Below are 18,713 nucleotides of genomic sequence, written 5' to 3' on the forward strand. Positions count from 1 at the left end.
ACTGCACTCACTAGCCTTCATGTCCCTTGGAATGGGCTCAATCCCACCGAATACTGCATCGCGATCATGTCGTTCCTCCCTTGGGCTGTCGGATTCGCCGTGGTCGCTCTGATCCTGCAGTCCGTCTTCAGAAAGAGTGGCATCACGAGAGGTGGGGCTCCACTGAGGTAAGACGGGCTGACTCCATTCCTCATCCTTCTCCCGTCTCTCTCTCTCTCTGTCCAGTACTGTTCTCGCTGACCACCCCAACCGTAGGAAGCCTCCCAACACGCTGCCCCTTGTCGGCAACGGAATCCTGTTCTTGCAGGCCCGGCAGAAGCTGTTCTCATGGTTTGTCAAGTGCGAGCGCATCTTCGGCCACGAGACCTTCGAGCTGTACGTCCCCAGCCTGCCGCCGGGCGTGGTCATCAATGATCCCGCCAACCTGGACTATGTCTTCAGGAACGAGGCAATCTTCTCCAAAGGAGATTTTGTCAAGAAGCCCCTGTGGGACCTTTTCGGTTAGTGTACGAATTGCTGACAGGCTACCGGCCCGGAGTCCTCGGCCTTGGGCTCACCCGCGTCGGGCCCGAGATGACGCGACGGGCATCATGCCGGTCTCCGTCTCCGTCCCCGTCCCCGTGCCAACTCCCGTGTCCGCCGGCCTTTGCGTTCTTGTGGAATAGTCGCTAACCACGTATGTGCCCCACTCAACAGGCCACGGCATCATCAACTCGGATGGCGAGCTGTGGAAGGTCCAGCGCAAGGCCGGCCTGGCCTTCCTCAACACCAAGAACCTGCAGGTACTCACTGATGTCGCTCTGCCCCAGTATCTGGCCCAGAGCGTCGAGTTCCTCAAGTCCAGGTCTCGAGATGTGCGGGAGGCAGACTTGCAGTCTGTCTTCCATGAGATCACCACCCAGCTGATGGGCAAGCTGGCCTACAATGTATGCTGCCACCCGACTTTACCACGGCCGGGGCTGATTGCTTTGGTAGATGGAAATGCATGCCGACGACGACTTCACCCTTGCCTTTGACTACGCCTCAGGCGCAACGGCAGAGAGGGTGCAGAACCCGCTCTGGCGGGTCACGGAGATCATTTTCGGTGCGAGACTGCGCAAGTCGATTGCCATCGTGAAGACGTACGGTAAGCAGATCGTAGACACTGCCATACAGAACCGTGAACGGGGAACAAAGGACACCAGAGGCTCCTCCAACCACCCAGAGAGCGATGAGAAGCTCGACAAAATCTCTGGGAGCTTGATTCAGTCGCTGCTTGATTCCATAGGCGACCGTGAAATGGTCGCAGATGCCGCACTCAACTATCTCTCCGCAGGTAACTTGCCTCCCCTCCCGGACTCCGAGCAGCACCCCGATGCTGACTTTGCCCCCTTAGGTCGAGACACAACTGCGCAAGCCCTGACGTGGACGTTCCACCTGCTCATGCACCACCGCTACACGCTAGCCAAGATCCGGCAGGAGGTCCAGCAGGCCCTCCAGAGCCAACCCGCGCAGCGTGGCGACGGCTCCGCTATGCCCACCCTCCTCCCCGTGGACCCAACCCTCTTCACGCCGGCCTCGATGCCCTACACCCTCGCCATCTTCAACGAGGCGCTGCGGCTATTCCCGCCCATCCCGTTCGAGATCAAGCAGGCCCAGTCGTCCACGACCCTGCCCGACGGGACCGTCCTGCCCAGTGGCTCGGTCGTGGTCTGGTGCCCCTGGGCCATGAACCGCTCCAAGCTGACCTGGGGCGACGACGCCGACGAATTCCGGCCCGAGAGGTGGCTGGTGGCCGCCGACATCGAGGAGAAGGGCGCCGGCTTGCCGCTACTGAAGATGGCGGTGACGCAGAAGAGCGCGAGCGAGTTCCCCGTCTTCAACGGCGGGCCTCGCACGTGCCTGGGCAAGAAGATGGCCGAGCTTATCGCCGTGCAGGTCATCGCCACCGTAGCGTGGACTTTTGAGTTCGTGCCGGCGTACGAGGGCCGCGAGAGGGCGAGCAAGAGCAGCCTGACGCTGCCGATGGAGGGGGGCCTGCCTGTGTTTGTCAAGGTGAGATCTCGGGGCGGCCGGGACGGGGACGACGGTCTTGTGTCATGATGCGTGGCTGCCCCTGAAAAGGTTTACTTGGGTTCACATGTAATTGCGAGTTTGCCGCGATAGTCGTACGAGAGTGAACTCAATGTATTAGCGTGTGATCATTCTGAGTGCCTCCGCAGGCAAATAGGTACATCTTTTTCTATTCATCCATGTACAAATGGCCAACCCACTTTCCACTGTGCGTCCCCCTCCTGCCTGCTCATGATCGTATAAAGACTTTTTTTACTGTGCAGACGTGACCGCATGATGCATCAAATCAAATTCTATGGGACATTAACCGTAGTCCGTGCAAAATCCAACTCGCAATTACCAACACCAGCGCATTAGCTTATATAAACCAACCGTAATTCAGTCGGGGAATGACTCTGGGCCGAATTATCCGGTCCAGGAAGAAGAAGATGGTGTGATGTGGAGTGCGATCATCGCTTGTTGTAGTTGAGGAAGCGGCCCTGCCGGAAAAAGAAAATGTCAGCCGACCAGCGTTCCCCACAGTTTTCGGGCTCCTCACGGGGGCCGAGGGCTTCGGGGCACAACAACTTACCGCCAAAAACAGGATGATCAGGTTGCTCCCGACGAAGGCGAGATAAATACCCAGCTCCCTCCAGCGGTTGTCGAAGCTCATGCCCAGGGGCTCGTAGAACTGGTCGCCGACCTTGTAGGCGCAGTACCCGCAGTCGCTGGTGTCGTTGCTGACGATGTAGCCAGGGCCACCCGAGGCGAAGTAGGGCTCCATGTACTGGCCGCAGGTCTGGCCCGCGGGCGCCGTGAAGCGGTTGAGCTCGACGTCGGTGCAGCGGACCTCGAGGCCGTGCAGGGCGGTGGTGACCATGCCGCCGATGAGGCGGGTGAAGGGGTCGAGCTCGTACAGCCACGCGCGCCAGAATCCCGGCATCTGGGGCCCGGGGATGGTGACGCCGCAGAAGAGGGCGAAGGTGATGACGATGAAGGGGTCGAACTGCGACGAGATGAACATTGAGGGCGTCAGCGCCGCCAGGCCCTGGCCTAGGGTGACGGCGAAGAGCTCCGTGATGAGGATCATGAAGAACTGGTAGCCCGCGCGGGACGACTCGGTCTGCAGGCCAGGCATGTAGTACAAGGGCAGGAAGGTGGCGACGGCGCAGAGGACCGAGTAGGGCATCTCGGCCAGCACGATGGAGGTGGTGAAGGTGAAGGCCGAGTACATCTTGGACGACTGCTCGCGGAAGAAGATGGAGCGCTGGAAGTGGTACATGCCCTCGACCTGCGACATGATCAGACCGGGCAGCACCGTCACCTGGAACATGACGAAGACCTTGTTCTGCAGCGACGAGCGCGAGTCGTCCAGGTTCAGGAAGGTCAGGCCGGTGAGCAGGGCGATGATGACGTGGTTGAACAGCCGCGTGAAGAGGTAGTTGGGCGACCGCCAGTACGACAGGCTGGTGCGCTTGATGACCACCTGCAGCTGGTGCGACAGCGTCGACGCGTACTCCTTCTGCAGCGTCGGGTCGACCTGCTCGCCGGCCGCCTTCCGGGACTCCTTGAGCTGCGAGATGTGGTCCTTCACGTTGGCCAGCTCGCTGCTGTCCTCCCAGATGTCGGCCCAGTCCTTGTCGCCGATCCGCGGCGACGATCCCGCTCCTATCGCGTCCAGCATGAACTCGGCCACGTTGTCGGTCTCTCCGGCGACGGCGCCGTGACGCGCCAGGTACTCACGCAGGACGCGGGCGTCCCTGCCAATGTCTCCAAAGTAGATACAGCGACCTCCGGACTTCAGGAGGAGCAGGCGGTCGAAGTTCTCGAAGAGCGCGGCGTTGGGCTGGTGGATGGTGCAGAGAATGGCCTGGCCGGCGCGGGCAAGCTTCTGGAGGAAACGGACGATGTTGTACGCGCTCTGGCTGTCGAGACCGGAGGTGGGCTCGTCGAGGAAGAGCAGAAGCTGGGGTTTCGCCGCCAGCTCGACTCCGATCGTCACACGCTTGCGCTGCTCGACGGTCAAGCCGGCCTCGGGGGACCCGATGATGGCGTCGGCGATGCTCTCCATTTCCAGCAGGGCAATGACATCTTCGACGTATGTGTACTTCTCCTCTTGGGGAGTCTCAACGGGCTGACGCAGATCGGCTGAGAATCGCAGTGCCTCTCGGACAGTTTGGGACGGGTCGTGCATATCGAGTTGCTCGGCGTAACTGGTGGATCGCTGGAACTCCTTGCCGGGCTTGATACCATCAACCAGGATATCACCCCCGATGACACCGATGTTCTTGCGCCCGGCAAGCACGTCCAGCAGGGTCGTCTTTCCGGCGCCTGAAGCACCCATCAGAGCCGTCAACTCACCAGGCTTGACGTAGCCAAACACATTGTTGAGGAGTCGTCGGGTTCCACCGGGAACTGGGACATCATAGACAAGGTTCTCCCACGTGAGGACACTCTTGGACTCGATCTTCATGTCGCCACCCGCATCGACCTCGGTCTTGTTCTTCTGGCGCTCCTCCAGCTTCTTGGCCAGGGCTTCGTTCAGGGCCTTCCTCTCGGCGTTGGGCTTCTGGAAGATCCTGAAGGTGTTGCCGCCCATTCCGAACTTGACGAGCTCACCCAACAGGACGTTCAGGAACAGGAAGGCGACGATCAAAGCTATGATGATGCCGAAGTTTCTCCACAGGTCCTCTGGGTGGTACGAAAACCCCTCGACGATGTAGTCGCTCCCAGAGACCTGATCAGTGCCTGGTCGGGACCCAGCCAGGGTGCAGACCTGGTGGTTAATGTCGTCGTAGCCCGGGCCAGACGGGATGAGCTGCGGGCCCGAGCATGTCATTTCGATCCTGCTGAACTCGTTCTCCATCATGGCGCTGAAGGCCAGGCCAAGCGCATTGATCCAGTAGATCCACCGCAACCAGACCTTCTCAGCCTGGTACTGGATCATATAGCCTGCGGTTGTCACGAAGAAGGTGATGATGACGACGGCGAACTTGATGGCATAGTCAAAGTCGGGACTGATGCAGCCGAGGATTCGGAAGAACAACGTCATGGCGATGTTGCCAACCAGGACCATGAGGTAGAACGTGAAGAATGCGCCGGCGCTCCGGGAGAGATTCGCCATGAAGTAGACGATGATCGAGAAGACGAGAATCTGCGAAGCGGCAAAGGCTTGGTCGACAATGATCTGTGCTATCCACAGGGCCGAAGGCCGATGGAAGGCATATGCTTTGTGCTTGTTGACCACAGCCCGGCCTGTCATGACACCGCCGAGCTCCGAGAAGGCCTGGAAGGCGTTGAACAGGAGCGAGATGAACATCAGACCACCCTTGCTGAAAGCACTGGCTGACGTCTGGCCGAGATTGAGGTACAGGGTTCCGAGGACGATGGCAATGATGATACTCCTCAGCCACCCGAGGATAAGTGCGAGCCGGTCCTGCATCTTGAGGACGAACTGCCGCTTCATCAGAGCCCAGACTTGCAGGTGGAAACCAACCGCGTAGACAGACTTCTTGGCACCGGTCCGCTTGCTCTCCTGCACCGCTATCCTGAAGTCGTCGTGCTGCTGCTGGGCCTCCTTGAGGCGCGCCTTGTACTCCGTCATCTCCTGGGCCAGGTCTTTCGACAGCTGTGAGGCCTTGAACGCCTCGGCCAGGGACTCGGGGTCGTGCGGTGCGTTCTCCTCGGAGTATCCCTCCGCGTACTGGCGTTCGAACTCATCCGTGCAACCCGTCACGTAATCCGGTGTCGTCTGTCGCGGACGAGGGGCGAAACCGAGGCCTTCGAAGTAGGCTCTCGCTGTGTTGGAGGGGCCGAAGTAGACTTGCTTTCCACCGTCGATGACGAGCACCTTGTCGAACTCCTTGTAGATGTTCTCGGAGGCCTGGTACAGAGAGACAAAAGTCGTCGTCCGGTACAAGTCCGTCTGGATCCGGAGCGACTTGACAAAGTCCAGTGCCGTCGATGCATCCAAGCCACGAGTTGAGTTGTCCCAGGACAGGATGCAAGCATTTGTGATCAACATCTCCGCAATGGAGACACGCTTGCGTTCACCTCCAGAGACACCACGCACGAAATGCCCACCAACAATGGTGTTGCGCGTGTGCTCAATGTTGAACATCTTGAGCAGCATGTCGATGACTGATTTCTTGTACTGGTTCTTCGTCAGACCGGCCGGAAGCTTCTTGGGAGTCTTGGTGTCCAGAGCGAAGCCGAGGGTCTGCTCCACGGTAAGGGTTGGGTGGTGCAGGTCGTCCTCGGCGTTATAGACTGCCTCCCCTCGGTACAGGTTGAAGTCCTTGGCCTCGTACGGTCCATAAAGGACCTCGCCAGAGATGCTCGTGTATCCATACCGCTGGTTCGCAATGGTCTTCAAGAAGGTCGTGCATCCAGAACCAGGCCTACCCAGAACCAGGATCATCTCTCCAGGTTGACAGACGCCGCGGAAGTTGTCCAGGAGCGTGGCCTCGGTGCCCTTCCTGCCGAGTCCAAGGATGTTCTTGAAGGGGGAGATGACGTCGAAAAAGTCGATGAATGCGTCCGGGAAGGTCTTGACAAAGTTGGAGAAGCCACCCATTCCCTTGACAGTGAATTGGTCCCAGTAAACACCGATGTGCTTCGGCCGGATGCCGGCCTGCTGCTCGGCGTCCAGGCCCGTCCGCAGGGCCCCCTCCAGGTCGAACTGCTCATCGTCGGAGAGTGTGGTCGATGTTCCGCCGGATTCGGCTACGTCGATGGCCTCGTGGGTTTTCTCCTGCTTGATGTCATGCCTGCTGCCCTTGCGACTTGCCTCGCGGCTGGCCCTGGATGCCCTCGAGAGACTGGAAATCTCACGACGCAGCTGCTGGAAGTCGTCTCGGGCCTGTTCGACTGAGACGCCGGACTTGGTCCTGGTCAGGCCCAGGGGGTTGTTGCGACGGGCCTCTTCCCGCTCGTCTTCAGGATCGCGGGTGGTGTCGCTGTCGGTAGAAGTCCTTCGTGGTGGCTCCTCGACCTCGCGATGTGCAAGGAACTCGGAGTGCTCCTGGTCCCGAGCTTCGAGCGCGGCCTTCTCCACATCTGGATCCATGCTTTCTTTTTGACTTCCGCAAAAAAAGATAAACACAAGTGCTCCTGCCAAGCGATCTGGGCGCGATTGTGGGAACACGCGCAGAAGGTTTCGCGGGGCAGGGCCAAGGTTGAGCCTGGAGATCCCGATGCAACGCGACTTGCTCGGTTGGAAGGTGGGTGAGAGTCAGACAAAGATATTGAGGGCTTTGAGGTCTGATATCGATATTGATATCGGTTTACAAATGGACAGGGAGGGATAGGGTCTGGGTCTGGTCTGGGTCCCGGTCAAAAGTAGGTGTAGTGTGCGGGCCTCTGGAAATTAGAGACTGGAAACGGGTCCGTCCAGTCCTGAAGGAGTGATGGGAGAGGGCACGCAAGAGCGGGGAAATAAAAAGGGGGGGCATCGAAGGTCAAAGAGTTAAATGTTTGTAGACTATGAAACACAGCTCTCTCTCTCCTCCCACGAAGGCAGGGTGAATGCCAGGGCTTCGAGTGCGAAGTGAGTTGATGCCAGCCGCTGGGAGAAAGGAGAGAGGCGCAACAACAAAGTTTGTCAAGCAGCAGGGCTTCAAAAGTCAATGCGGCTCAGATAGATGGGATGGGATGGCATAGATACATGTACGTCGACACAACCTGGGGTCGGCAGTCCGAGGATCGGCTCGGTAGCTGGGCCGGGACCAACACCGCCCTGGAATTATAAATCAGCTTTCTGGAACAGCGCCAGTGGACGATTTTGAGTTTGTGTTTCCTCCCACTTGCATGTCCACCCGCCTGGGTTTAGTCGTTTCAACGGTTCCAAGTCCCAAGTCCCAAGTCCAAGGGCCCTCGGGAGCTTGGGAGAGCTAGGGCAGGGCCCAAGGAGTGCCATAGGATGGGGCGACTGGGGTGACATGGGACTAAAGGGGCATGGGGTCGAGCCGGACCAGAACCATTCACGCCCCCACATCGGCCCTGCTTTCGATCTGGCCGCCCGAATTGACTTCTACCCCCTTCCCTCCTGCTGTGTACATGCCTGGTATCCCGTACAGTACGCGGCAGACACCGCTTCCCTTGGAGTGTAGATGTCGCTGCATGAAATATTGCTTTCTTGTACTGGCGCAGTGCACTAGCATTCACTCTGCTTATCAAGGAGGAGGGACGCCATTAGCTGGGCAAACAGACGCCGGAGATACGGCATTACCGCGTGCCTCAAAACTACTCGACGTCTGCTTGCGCGCTTTCGCAAACGTGGACGTGAGCAATGCTACGTACTAGACAAGGGCAACGGCAGCGCCAAGGAAGACCCCGGCGTGACTCACAGGAACTAACAAGAACGCACGCGCCGCTGTGGTGTTCCGTATGAGCCATCGTGAGCCACCTTGACCGAAGGAAAAGTGCTCACGATTAATCGCGAAAACTCTATCCACTCGATCTTATTAACCAGCCAGCAGATCCAAAATTGACTTGTTACAGTACAGTAGCATGCCAGGACAGCAAGGGCCGAAAGCCACTCCGCAGGAATACCAGCATCTCGGCCCCATCCCAGGAGATGGCCGGTGGGTCTGTCTGAGATCGACAGAAGCTTCGCGCGTCTCGGTGAGGAATCATGCCGGCCCAGCACTCCAGCCGGTAAGTTGCTAGTCCCCGAGATGGGCTCCCCTGCCGGGCCATCACTGCCATCACCTGCCTTGCAGGCTTCTGAGCTTGTGCGTGCCTTTGCACTGCACTAGGACGGCAAATAGACGTGTCAGTGAAACTCTAAAAGATAACAGGCCAGGGGCTGGAATCGACTTGTCCATCTTTGAGATGGTGATGCGCTGCTGCATTGCCAGCTCAGCGGCCTTGAATATTGACGAGGCAACAGATCTTAAGGCTAGGAAGCATACATACATACATACATACAGTAGGCGTCGTGCTACGATGCTGGTATCCTGTCAAGCTTCGAGCCCGGATTTAGGGCTCTTGTTCGGACGTAACCCAACGGCCAACAAGACAGGGCTCGAGCTTTAGTTCGTCTTGTACCTCGAGATCGACCCTGGGCCCAGATATTCTGTCTGATCGCTCTCAGGCTCACATCACACACAGTGCTCCGAACGCCTCCAATTGCACTAGTAGTGGCTTCCGCCATCGTATTGGCCCCCAAGTTGTCCGTCCTGTCACACCCCTCGGCACGACCGTTGGTCGCACCTGTCCCAACTCGCCACCAACAAACCACAACGGCCCCACACTGACACAGTCGTCCCGTCGGCGGCACGTTCCCCTGACTCAGTGAGACAGTGAGACAGTGAGACGGATGTTGCCCCCCAGCCGACAATTACCCGAGACAGAATCCCCAGCCTCAAGTGCTGACGGTGACAGCTTTCCGGGCGGGCGCGTGTGTGCTAGGCCGGATTCGTGGCCTTGTGGCAGGGGAGGGGGGGACAGGGCAGGGTTCGTTGACGTTCCAAAGAACCTTCGGCGAGATATACACAGTACGCAACAAGTAGAAAAACCAGATGAGCCTCAGAATGTCTCCGTCCCGACAGGCTACCAGGCTGCCACGGCGAGAAAGAAGAAAGGGCACCTAGACACGAAAGAGAATGTCTCCGATTGGAGCATCTTCCTCCGCGGATCGCACGGCGAGGGGCCCAGTCACAGGATTTGATTGATTACTATGGTGTCCCCTGGAAATAAAACCCCCCTGCCAAGTCACTCGGGCCCCATACTATCAATTACTACCCAATTTATATGTAATTTTACAGTGAACTATCCGGCTAGCCCAAAGGGGCACTTAATGCAACACTTAACGCAACACTTTAAATACTTACATGCAATTACCCTTTAAAATTATTAATTTAAGCAATAAAAAAAACTCTTATTTTATTATATTTCTAAGGGCTATAATACTTTAAAGCTTATTAAAGCCCTTAATTATTATCACTATTACTAGCTACTATTTAATATATCATTCCTTAGTTATAATTACGTTTTTACAGCGCTTAAGCATATCAGCTATTACGGTTTAGGCTTTGCCCATTGTAATTAGTTAGCGGGCTTTAGCCTTATAAAAATAGGCTTTGGCGCGGGTGCAAATGGGGAGCAGATCTCTTCCTCTACACTTTAAATATAAACCTTATTTAGGCATCTTACGGCAAACAACCCAAGGTTAACTTATAATATATATTTAAAGTTCTTTTGCATTATAAACTTATAATGCAATTATATAAAACTTAATATAGCAAGACTTAAAAAAAATAATAGCAGCTTATTAAGCTTTTTTTTATTTTAAAAAACTTTTATCTTAAAAATACTTAGCAACTTAATTAATAAAGATAAAGATTAAGTTTATAATAAATAAAAAAGCAATTAATATTAAAGGGGCTTAATTTTTTTATATATTTAATTAATTAAAAGATTTTTATAATTAATTCTTACTTTATATTAATTTTATAAAAATATATAAGGAGCAGCTAAAAAGCTTTTTAAAGAAGGTTTACTTTATATTTAAGGACTTTTTTAAATAAAGGTATGTTAAGCTTAGCTTAATTACGTTATAATAGCGTTATAAAAAGAAAATAACAAAATTTTTTACTTAATTTAATTAATTAACTTATATAATAAAGGCTTAAAATTAGCTAAATAAATATAAAATATTATAAATAATTAATAACTTAACCTTTATAATAAAAGCTTAACTTAATTAAAAAGAGTAATTAAATATATTTAAGGCTTTTTACTTTGCTTTATAATAATATAAAGGTATTTTTAATATTATAATAAAAAAGATAATATTTAACCTTAAAATAGCAAAGTAATAAATATTAATATTATAATAATTTTAATAAGTAAAGTTAAATATTTTATATATAATTAACTTAGCTATTATAAGTATAATTACTTTAATTATTATAAGAAAATAAAAATATAACTTTTATTAATTAAGGTTAATAAAGGAAAAGAGTTTATTTAAGGGGGTATAAATTTTTTTTATAAGGTGGGGCTTAAAACTTGCTAGCTTAATGCTAGCTTAAGCTTAAAGTAAGCTAGTTATATATTAATTAATTTAACATTATAAAATGCTTAAAATTTAAGAATTTCTTATTAATAAAGTAAATTACTTATAATTAAGCGTTAATTAATTATAAATTATATAATAAATTTATAATTTTAAAGTTTTAAGTAAAAAAGCTTATATAAAAGGCTTAAATTAAAGGATTATAAAAATATCGTTAATTTAACTGTTAATTTACGCTTAAATAATTATCTTTTATTAACTTGCTTTAATTAATATATTAAATTATAAGGGTTAAAGATATATTAATTATAAAAAATAAGTTAGGCCTTTAATATATTTAAAAGGCATTAAAGTATAATTAAATAACTAAGTAAAAGGTAATATTTAATTTATAATTAAATTATAATATTCTTTATTTTTTATTATATAGCTGCCCTTTAAGGCCCGTTATAAGGACTTAAAAAAGGAGGATATATTACGGTTTAAGCTTTATTTATTATAATTAATTAACGGGCTTTAACTTTATAAGAATAAGCTTTAACATAAATATAAATAAGGAGCAAATTTCTTTCTTTACACTTTAAATATAAACCTTATTTAAGCACCTTATAATAAATAACCTAGGGTTAGCTTATAATATTAACAAGTAAGTTTTTAATAAAGTTTTTATTAATTTACTCTTAAGCTTCTTATACTTATTATTATAGCTAATTATATAAAAGCTTTTTAATATATTTATATTAATCTTTAATATAATTTTTTATGCAATATTAAATTATCTTAATAAGGTTAAGGTTAAGGTTAAAAGTTAATATTATATTATAATTACTTTTTATTTATAAAGCTTCTTATAAGTACTTATTGCTATATAAATACTAATATTATTATATATAAAGATAAGCTTTATTTGCTTTTATTGCTAATATATTATAATTTAGCTATTTGTTATGGGCTGGCCCCAGAGGGGCTGCAGGCTGGCTAGCGCCTTCTTCCATAAGCTGCAAAAGCAGCAACCAATTAAGCCAAAAGGTACGTAATAATCCAAGCTCCCTTGGATTACCTAGCCAGCCACTATAAGGCTTGGGCTTCCAGCCCAAGCCCATTACATAGCCCCCTTCCCCAACTACTAGTGGCACACAATTACCCCCAAGGCTTACCCACGATATCGCCTTTTCAAGCTAAGGTTCTTCTTCACGAAAGGGGTGCCTGCATATTGCGGCAAACGTAACTCAAACCTTCAACCCTAGAGCTTGGATTATTTGTTATGGGCTGGCCCCAGAGGGGCTGCAGGCTGGCTAGCGCCTTCTTCTATAAGCTGCAAAAGCAGCAACCAATTAAGCCAAAAGGTACGTAATAATCCAAGCTCCCTTGGATTACCTAGCCAGCTACTATAAGGCTTGGGCTTCCAGCCCAAGCCCATTACACTATTAATAAGAAGAATTATATAAGCATAATATATTTCCTTTATAATTATGCTTTATTCCTTTTCCTAAAAAAAGCAAGAATTCTTTTAATGATTAGGAATGTTAAAAAAGCAGCCTTAAAATATTTACTTACCTTTTCATTAATATTTCTTAATAATATAATTAAGCAGCTAAATTTTATTGCTTTTATAAGTAATGTATTACTTATAATAAAGGCCTTTAATTACTTATATTTCATTAATTTAAAAAACCTTTACTTATTATTTAATAATTTAATTCTTATAATCTTTAACTTATTAAAAGCATGCTTTTTAAGTATTTTTAATAATAAGTAGCTTTTAATAAGCAATATAATATTTATAACTTAAATAATAAAGCATTAATTATATATAATAATAGCTAATATAAATACTTAAAATTATAATTTAGAAAAGAAAAAAACGAGTTTATAAGGCTTAATAATTAATCTTTAAGTTAGTAATATATATAAGGAGGCGGTTAACTTGCTCTTTAAATAAAAAGGGGGGCTTGTTATGCTTTTTAAAGTAAGTATTATTATTTTTTGCTTAAAGTATATAGCGAATTTAAAAGAGTGTAAATTACTTCTTATAATAATAATAAATTTTAATTTGCAATAGCTTTTCATTAATATAAAGGGTATAAATAAGCTTTTTATTATTAAAAGTTAATTAATATATAAAAACACCCTTAAGGCGCGCCATTTTAAGGGCGAAAAAGTTAGTAATAAAGGCAAGTTAAACCTTTTTTTTAAGTGCTAATGAGAAGTTTTTTTGGCTTTAGGGGTAAAGAATAAAGTTTGTATTATACTAGAATTAGTATGATGGTGGGAACAGGGGCCACAGAGGTATAAAGCAGGGGGGTAATAATTACGCCTGGTACCACAGTAGTCTTGCCAAGGGCCCAAGGGCGCTGTTGTCCGCGGGATACACGTTTACCCATCAAGTTCGTATTTGCGTGCGGCCGCCCGCCCGCCTGCCAGCAGCAGCCAGGCCAGGCAGGCAGGCAAGGCAGGCAGGCAAGGCAGGCAGGCAGGCAGGCATGCAGTTTCATCCCTCCAGCTGTCCGGGGCCCACCCCAACAAGACATTTATGGCGCCGGATGGGCCGCCGAGCCGGCTCCCTTGGGGGTAAGCCCCGGCTTGTTGCTTACAGGAACGCGTGCTGACCCGGCTGGCCGGGGGCCGGATCCTAATCGGCGCCAACGGAAAAAAGCGGAGGACTCCGTTGGCCTGTACTACTCCCTCCGCCTGACTCTCACAAAGGGGACCGATAGGCGCGAGTAAGAACATACGCAGGTTCGGATGGTAAATTTGACTTTGAGTCGTGTTGCTAAAAAAAATTAAAAAAAAATAAAAAAAATTAAAAATTCCCCAGTTACAATGTACACTTTTTACATATCAATCATCAAGAATTCCTGCATGATCCAAGGTCGATGAATATGGAGACCAAGTAAGATCAACACCTCGAGCCGCGTAGCTCGCCCTTGTGAGAGACAGAGAGAGTTCGATGGGACGAACGCCTACGCCATAAACAGTAAGCAATACCAAGAGCCGCAGGTCGTAATCATCCCGGTCTATGGACCTAGGTATGTATGTAGTAAGCGCAGATGTTAATTGCTGGTACCTGAGATCCATCCTGGCCTGCACCACAGACACTGTGACCGTAAGCAATGCAATGCCATGCGGGCTTATCTATGCATCGGTGCAGATGACGTTCCGAGATCTCAGGAGTATGGGCGGTACACTGTTGTAACAGTGTCATTCATACGCTCGGTGTCTATTGGGTAATCTTGCATCTGAAGGTTGCCTTTGCTGCCTAAGGTGTGGTTGTGAAGATATCCACGATACTCTAACTGACTTCATTCTGACTCACTCTAGCCTTGCAGCATGCAAAAGCCTAGCAGCGTACAAAGCAAAATAGAGTGATGAGAGAGGCCAAGGTCGGCGAGTGACACGCGAGGCAGGCGAGAATACCAATACTCGGCGGGACACGGCTGTTCGAGCCCAAGGTGCGCTGGGGGACGGGAAGACAGAGACCAGTTAGTGTGTTGCCGGTCCAAAAGAATATCCAGGAAGACATGCGAGCGCGGGTTTCATATTAGTCTATTCATGCAACGATATTCTGCTCCACCGAACCGTTCCTCTCCCTCCCCACTAAGATGAAGACGCTGACGGCAGTGACAATAGGTGGCAGCAGCACTCCTGGAGGCGGTCAGGAAGAGAAGAAAAGGTTGTGGATTGTACCATCTGCTGCTTGCTGAATGCTACAGCAGAACCATCGTCAAGCGGCCGCGGCCACGGCCACCATCACCCCACGGCCCACACGAACGTATATGTCAAAATTCCATGATGTGAAGGGGAAGAAACAACGCCGACCGCATGCAAGTAATGTGTAGCTTGAAGCATCCTGCCCAACACCTCGCTCCTCCAACACTGTTCCCGTTGCCCCTTCTCATGCCGATCAATCCTTACACCCCTCTCTGCCTTGCTCGTTGCTCTCGGGTAAATTTCGCCGGTTTCTGCGTTCCTGACGGACCCTCACTGTTCATTGCTCAAAAGGGATAGCCGACGCCTTGCAAGCTCCGAATCCCCGGCCCGTCTCGGGTGGATTTATGGTTTTAGAAAGCTTGTAGCCCAGGACAGTGTCAAAGAAGGCGCCAGTCATGATAGTTCGTCCCAGAAAGGATCCATCAGAATCATGTCCTCGCCTCTTTCGAATGCACTGCTGTTTGCTCCGACACCAGATCCAGGCGATTCGGCAGTCTTCGTGTCGTTGTTGACATCGTCCTGAAGAGGATTACGTGTGTCAGAAACATCGGCCGCCGTGGGCTCGGGTGGTGGGACTGGCTCGGCTGGCAAGGTTGTTTGTGGTTGCTGATGTTGTTGGCGCTTCCCCGGTCTCAGAGCACCAGGTAGAGTACGCGTCAGGATGGCCCTTAGTTCTTGGATCTCGGCCTTGTACAACAATTCGATTTCAGGTCTATGAGCCATCGGCCTCTAGAGCTCTGACTCGGCACCGTTTGCCTCGACGGCCATGGGGCTTCCGTTTTGTTGTTGTCTCTGGCGCAGACGGGCAGTTCCACGAGGCCTCCTCCGGGACGGTTTGGAGTTGCCTGTCATGCTCTCGTCGTCATCCGTGTTTTCTTCCGCGTAACGGCGTGCCTCGTCCAGCTCGGACAGGTCCGCAGGCTTGTCGCGCAGCCATTGCATCCGGGGGCCAGAACGCGCCAGTTCCGATACCTTAAAGCCGTAAATCTTTGGCTGGTATATCTTGCCCGGACCTAGACTCGGGGCAATGTTCCTGGCATGCATACCGTTGACCATCCAGTCATCGTCGCCCGACCGGCGACTGATGTGCAGGGAGTTAGATGACATCAGGTCGGAGCCGTGCTTCGAGTAATCGTAGTCGGGGAAGGTGAGGAGGAATAGGGCGCCAAACGTCCGGCCGAAGAACGCGCCATCAACAGTCTGGAAACGACTGTTGGGAGGCACGTAGACATCCTGGCACGAGGGACAGAAAAGCTTGACAGTGTCCTCGCCCGGTATGTCTGACAGCCCGACCGGCAACGTTCTTGCTTGGGAGCAGTTCGTGCGAGGACAGCAGCCGAAGTGGCCCATCTCGTACTTTTCCGACATTTGCTGTATGCCTGCGCGCGAGCAGATATATCGCTGGTGTATGAGGCCGTAGAGCATCTCGGCGGAGGACTCGATCACGGAAAGGTCGCTGGCCATCCTGCTATGATGTCGCCGCTCTCCGGGAAGCCTTCGGTCGAGGCCGTCGCCACTAACGTCTTCCTCGTCCTCGTCTTCATCATCCTCCTCATCCTCGTCGTCTTCTGGCTCGACGTCGAGTATCATCTGCCCGTATCATCTGTTAGAAAAGGCTCGCCCCGCCTTGAGGTGTGTGGAATTGGGGGGCACGGCTCACCTCAAGTGCCTCCTTGTACATGGGCACCTGTGACTGTAGCCCCGTAAGATTGAAGTCATCTTCGATGAACTCCTCCGAGACCTCTGCAAAGTACTCGTGGCCGAGCAGGGAGCAGAAGGAGGCTATCCAGGACTCTGGAGGTCCTGAGGAGGTCGACATGTTGACTCAGCCAACAGAAGCAGAGCGGCACCCGCGAGCGAGAAACAAGGGCGAGCCTCCAGGGAGCACGACCTGCGAAGGGGATCGCGGAATGGGAGGGGGGATGCGCCGGGCAAAGAGACGCGTTGGTGGGGGGTTTGTGTGCCAAGGTCGCGGCGTTGCGTTGCGTTGTGATGGGATGCAAAGTGGGATGGGCCTAGTGCCGAGGGGTCGCTGGCATGTCCACGGTCGCCCAGATACCAGATAAGCCGATCGGATCAGGAGCGCTTTCCCGGAGCCAGGGTATAGGCGACGTTGGTAGACAGCTGATGGCGTGGAGACGATAATGCTGGTTTGCGATATCCTGTTTTTGCGGTCTTTCAAGGCTGGAGGTCAAAGACGCAGATCGGTTGCTGGAATTGCGGCCTGGGCTGGCTGGCGGGATGGCGGAGGTGGCCCGTGCATCACCACCAAGGTACTTCGCCTTGGTAGGACACCAACTAAGGTAGTAGACTCAGCCTTGCAGCGTCCCCAGGCCAGAGTCCTGAAGCCTGCTTAACGACGGTATGCAACTCAATTACCTCGAGCCGTTTATCGCACGCATTTCGGTTGCCTGATCTGCGATCTCAGCACCATGTCACATCGCACCAGTCCATGTACCGTACGGATGACTGACTACTACCCAGTCACAAGCAGCCATGCCGGCAGGAATTCAGAACAAGACTCCGGATGAAGACGATGCTTAGCAGGGCGGCGAGGCTCTATCAGCCCACGTTGCGGAAGTCTGTTCAGGTTCGAGGTTATAGCAGCAGCGACTCATTCATTCAGCATGTCACCAAAGTAGACACCTCTCACGGGAGCATCGACGTGCAGCGCTTCAGGGAGCTGGCCTTCGACGCAGGCAAGCCTTTACTTCTGAAAGGACCCCAGGATGGGCATAATTGCATGCCGGCTATGGAGAAATGGTTCCAGCCCGTGGATGATGCCCACAAACCTCCCGTCACAGTTACAATTTCCCCTTACTTTCAGGGCTTCTCCATGGCTCATGTGCCTTACGAGCTCATGTACCCGCAGCTGCGCGACGGCGCGGGAGACGTTGTCAGCCAATTCGTGGACTTTCTCGAGTCCGGCAGCGATAACACCGCAGGCGAGAGACTCGAGCGAGCTCTCGCCAGCCACCTGCGCCAGCAGCTCCTGATGGTGGGCGCAGAGCCTCGAGGCGCGGGCGGCGCCGCCCACCAACAGCGCCTCCTCCGCTTCGATGCCCCTCTGGCCCTACTCATCGCCGCCCTAAGGTACAACTCCCAGACAGAGGAGCCGTCCCGCCTGCGGCAGCTCTACATAGCCCAGTCTTCCCTGGACGACCTGCCCGCGGAGCTGTCACGGGACCTGCCCGCCCCCCGCGTCGTGGCGGAGGCCGGCGGGGGCGACATCTACGCCTCGTCGGTCTGGCTTGGCCTGGAGCCGACGTACACGCCCCTCCACCGTGACCCGAACCCGAACCTGTTCGTCCAGCTCCGGGGCTCCAAGGCCGTCCGGCTGCTCCCGCCGCAGGATGGGGACACCGTCTTCCGGCAGGTGCAGGCGCGCCTGGGGCGTTGGGGCGGCAACTCTCGGATCAGGGGCGCCGAGATGATGGAGGGCCCGGAGAGGGAGCTGCTGCGCGATATTGTTTGGAAGGAGCCGGGCTTGCCGCTCCAGGAGACGCAACTGGGGCCTGGAGATGCGCTGTTTATCCCGAAGGGCTGGTGGCATAGTGTGAGGAGTCGATTTGAGGACGGGCGGCTGAACGGGTCTGTGAACTGGTGGTTTCGGTGACGGCCTGATTGTTACCACACTGGGACCATGTATCACGACCATCGACGGTGGTTTGACAGCCTTCGCGCATCAGACAGAGCTCCAGGTCGTGTGTTTCCAGGCCGGATTGCCTAGGATCGAATATCTGTCACACTGCCGCTTTCCAGGAATGTCTCATGTGCTGACTTGGTGCGCCTGGACACGCTATACATAGATCAAGGTCCGCGGGGATTTTAGTCGCAAGACGAATGATCGGGGCTCATACCAGGGTCTTCGTCGTACACGATATTGACTTTGACCAATCGATCTCGACACGTCTTTTGGGAAACGTGAGGTGTTGTGAATGCAAGTGAT

The 18,713-nt window shown here is 51.6% G+C and overlaps 4 protein-coding genes across 4 annotated transcripts; 2 read left to right on the forward strand and 2 right to left on the reverse strand.

Moving 5' to 3' along the window:
• Positions 1–66: 66 nt before the first annotated feature.
• On the forward strand, positions 67–2,082 carry INS49_009705 (uncharacterized protein; the record flags this gene model as incomplete). The annotated part of the gene is made up of 5 exons (XM_043170433.1): positions 67–167; positions 256–500; positions 697–926; positions 976–1,315; positions 1,376–2,082. 5 exons carry the CDS (start codon positions 67–69, stop codon positions 2,080–2,082), a joined length of 1,623 nt encoding a protein of 540 aa, XP_043024998.1.
• A 419-nt stretch (positions 2,083–2,501) lies between these two features.
• INS49_009706 (uncharacterized protein) lies at positions 2,502–7,099 on the reverse strand (the record flags this gene model as incomplete). The annotated part of the gene is made up of 2 exons (XM_043170434.1): positions 2,502–2,531; positions 2,624–7,099. The coding sequence occupies 2 exons, from the start codon at positions 7,097–7,099 to the stop codon at positions 2,502–2,504; spliced, it is 4,506 nt and encodes a 1,501-aa protein (XP_043024999.1).
• Positions 7,100–15,493: 8,394 nt separating this feature from the next.
• Positions 15,494–16,583, reverse strand: INS49_009707 (uncharacterized protein; the record flags this gene model as incomplete). Its single annotated transcript, XM_043170435.1, has 2 exons — positions 15,494–16,354; positions 16,425–16,583. The coding sequence occupies 2 exons, from the start codon at positions 16,581–16,583 to the stop codon at positions 15,494–15,496; spliced, it is 1,020 nt and encodes a 339-aa protein (XP_043025000.1).
• A 717-nt stretch (positions 16,584–17,300) lies between these two features.
• On the forward strand, positions 17,301–18,380 carry INS49_009708 (uncharacterized protein; the record flags this gene model as incomplete). Its single annotated transcript, XM_043170436.1, has 1 exon — positions 17,301–18,380. The coding sequence occupies one exon, from the start codon at positions 17,301–17,303 to the stop codon at positions 18,378–18,380; it is 1,080 nt and encodes a 359-aa protein (XP_043025001.1).
• Positions 18,381–18,713: the final 333 nt, after the last annotated feature.

This window comes from Diaporthe citri (assembly GCF_014595645.1).
Source record: "Diaporthe citri strain NFHF-8-4 chromosome Unknown scaffold_4, whole genome shotgun sequence".
Taxonomy (NCBI): domain Eukaryota; kingdom Fungi; phylum Ascomycota; class Sordariomycetes; order Diaporthales; family Diaporthaceae; genus Diaporthe; species Diaporthe citri.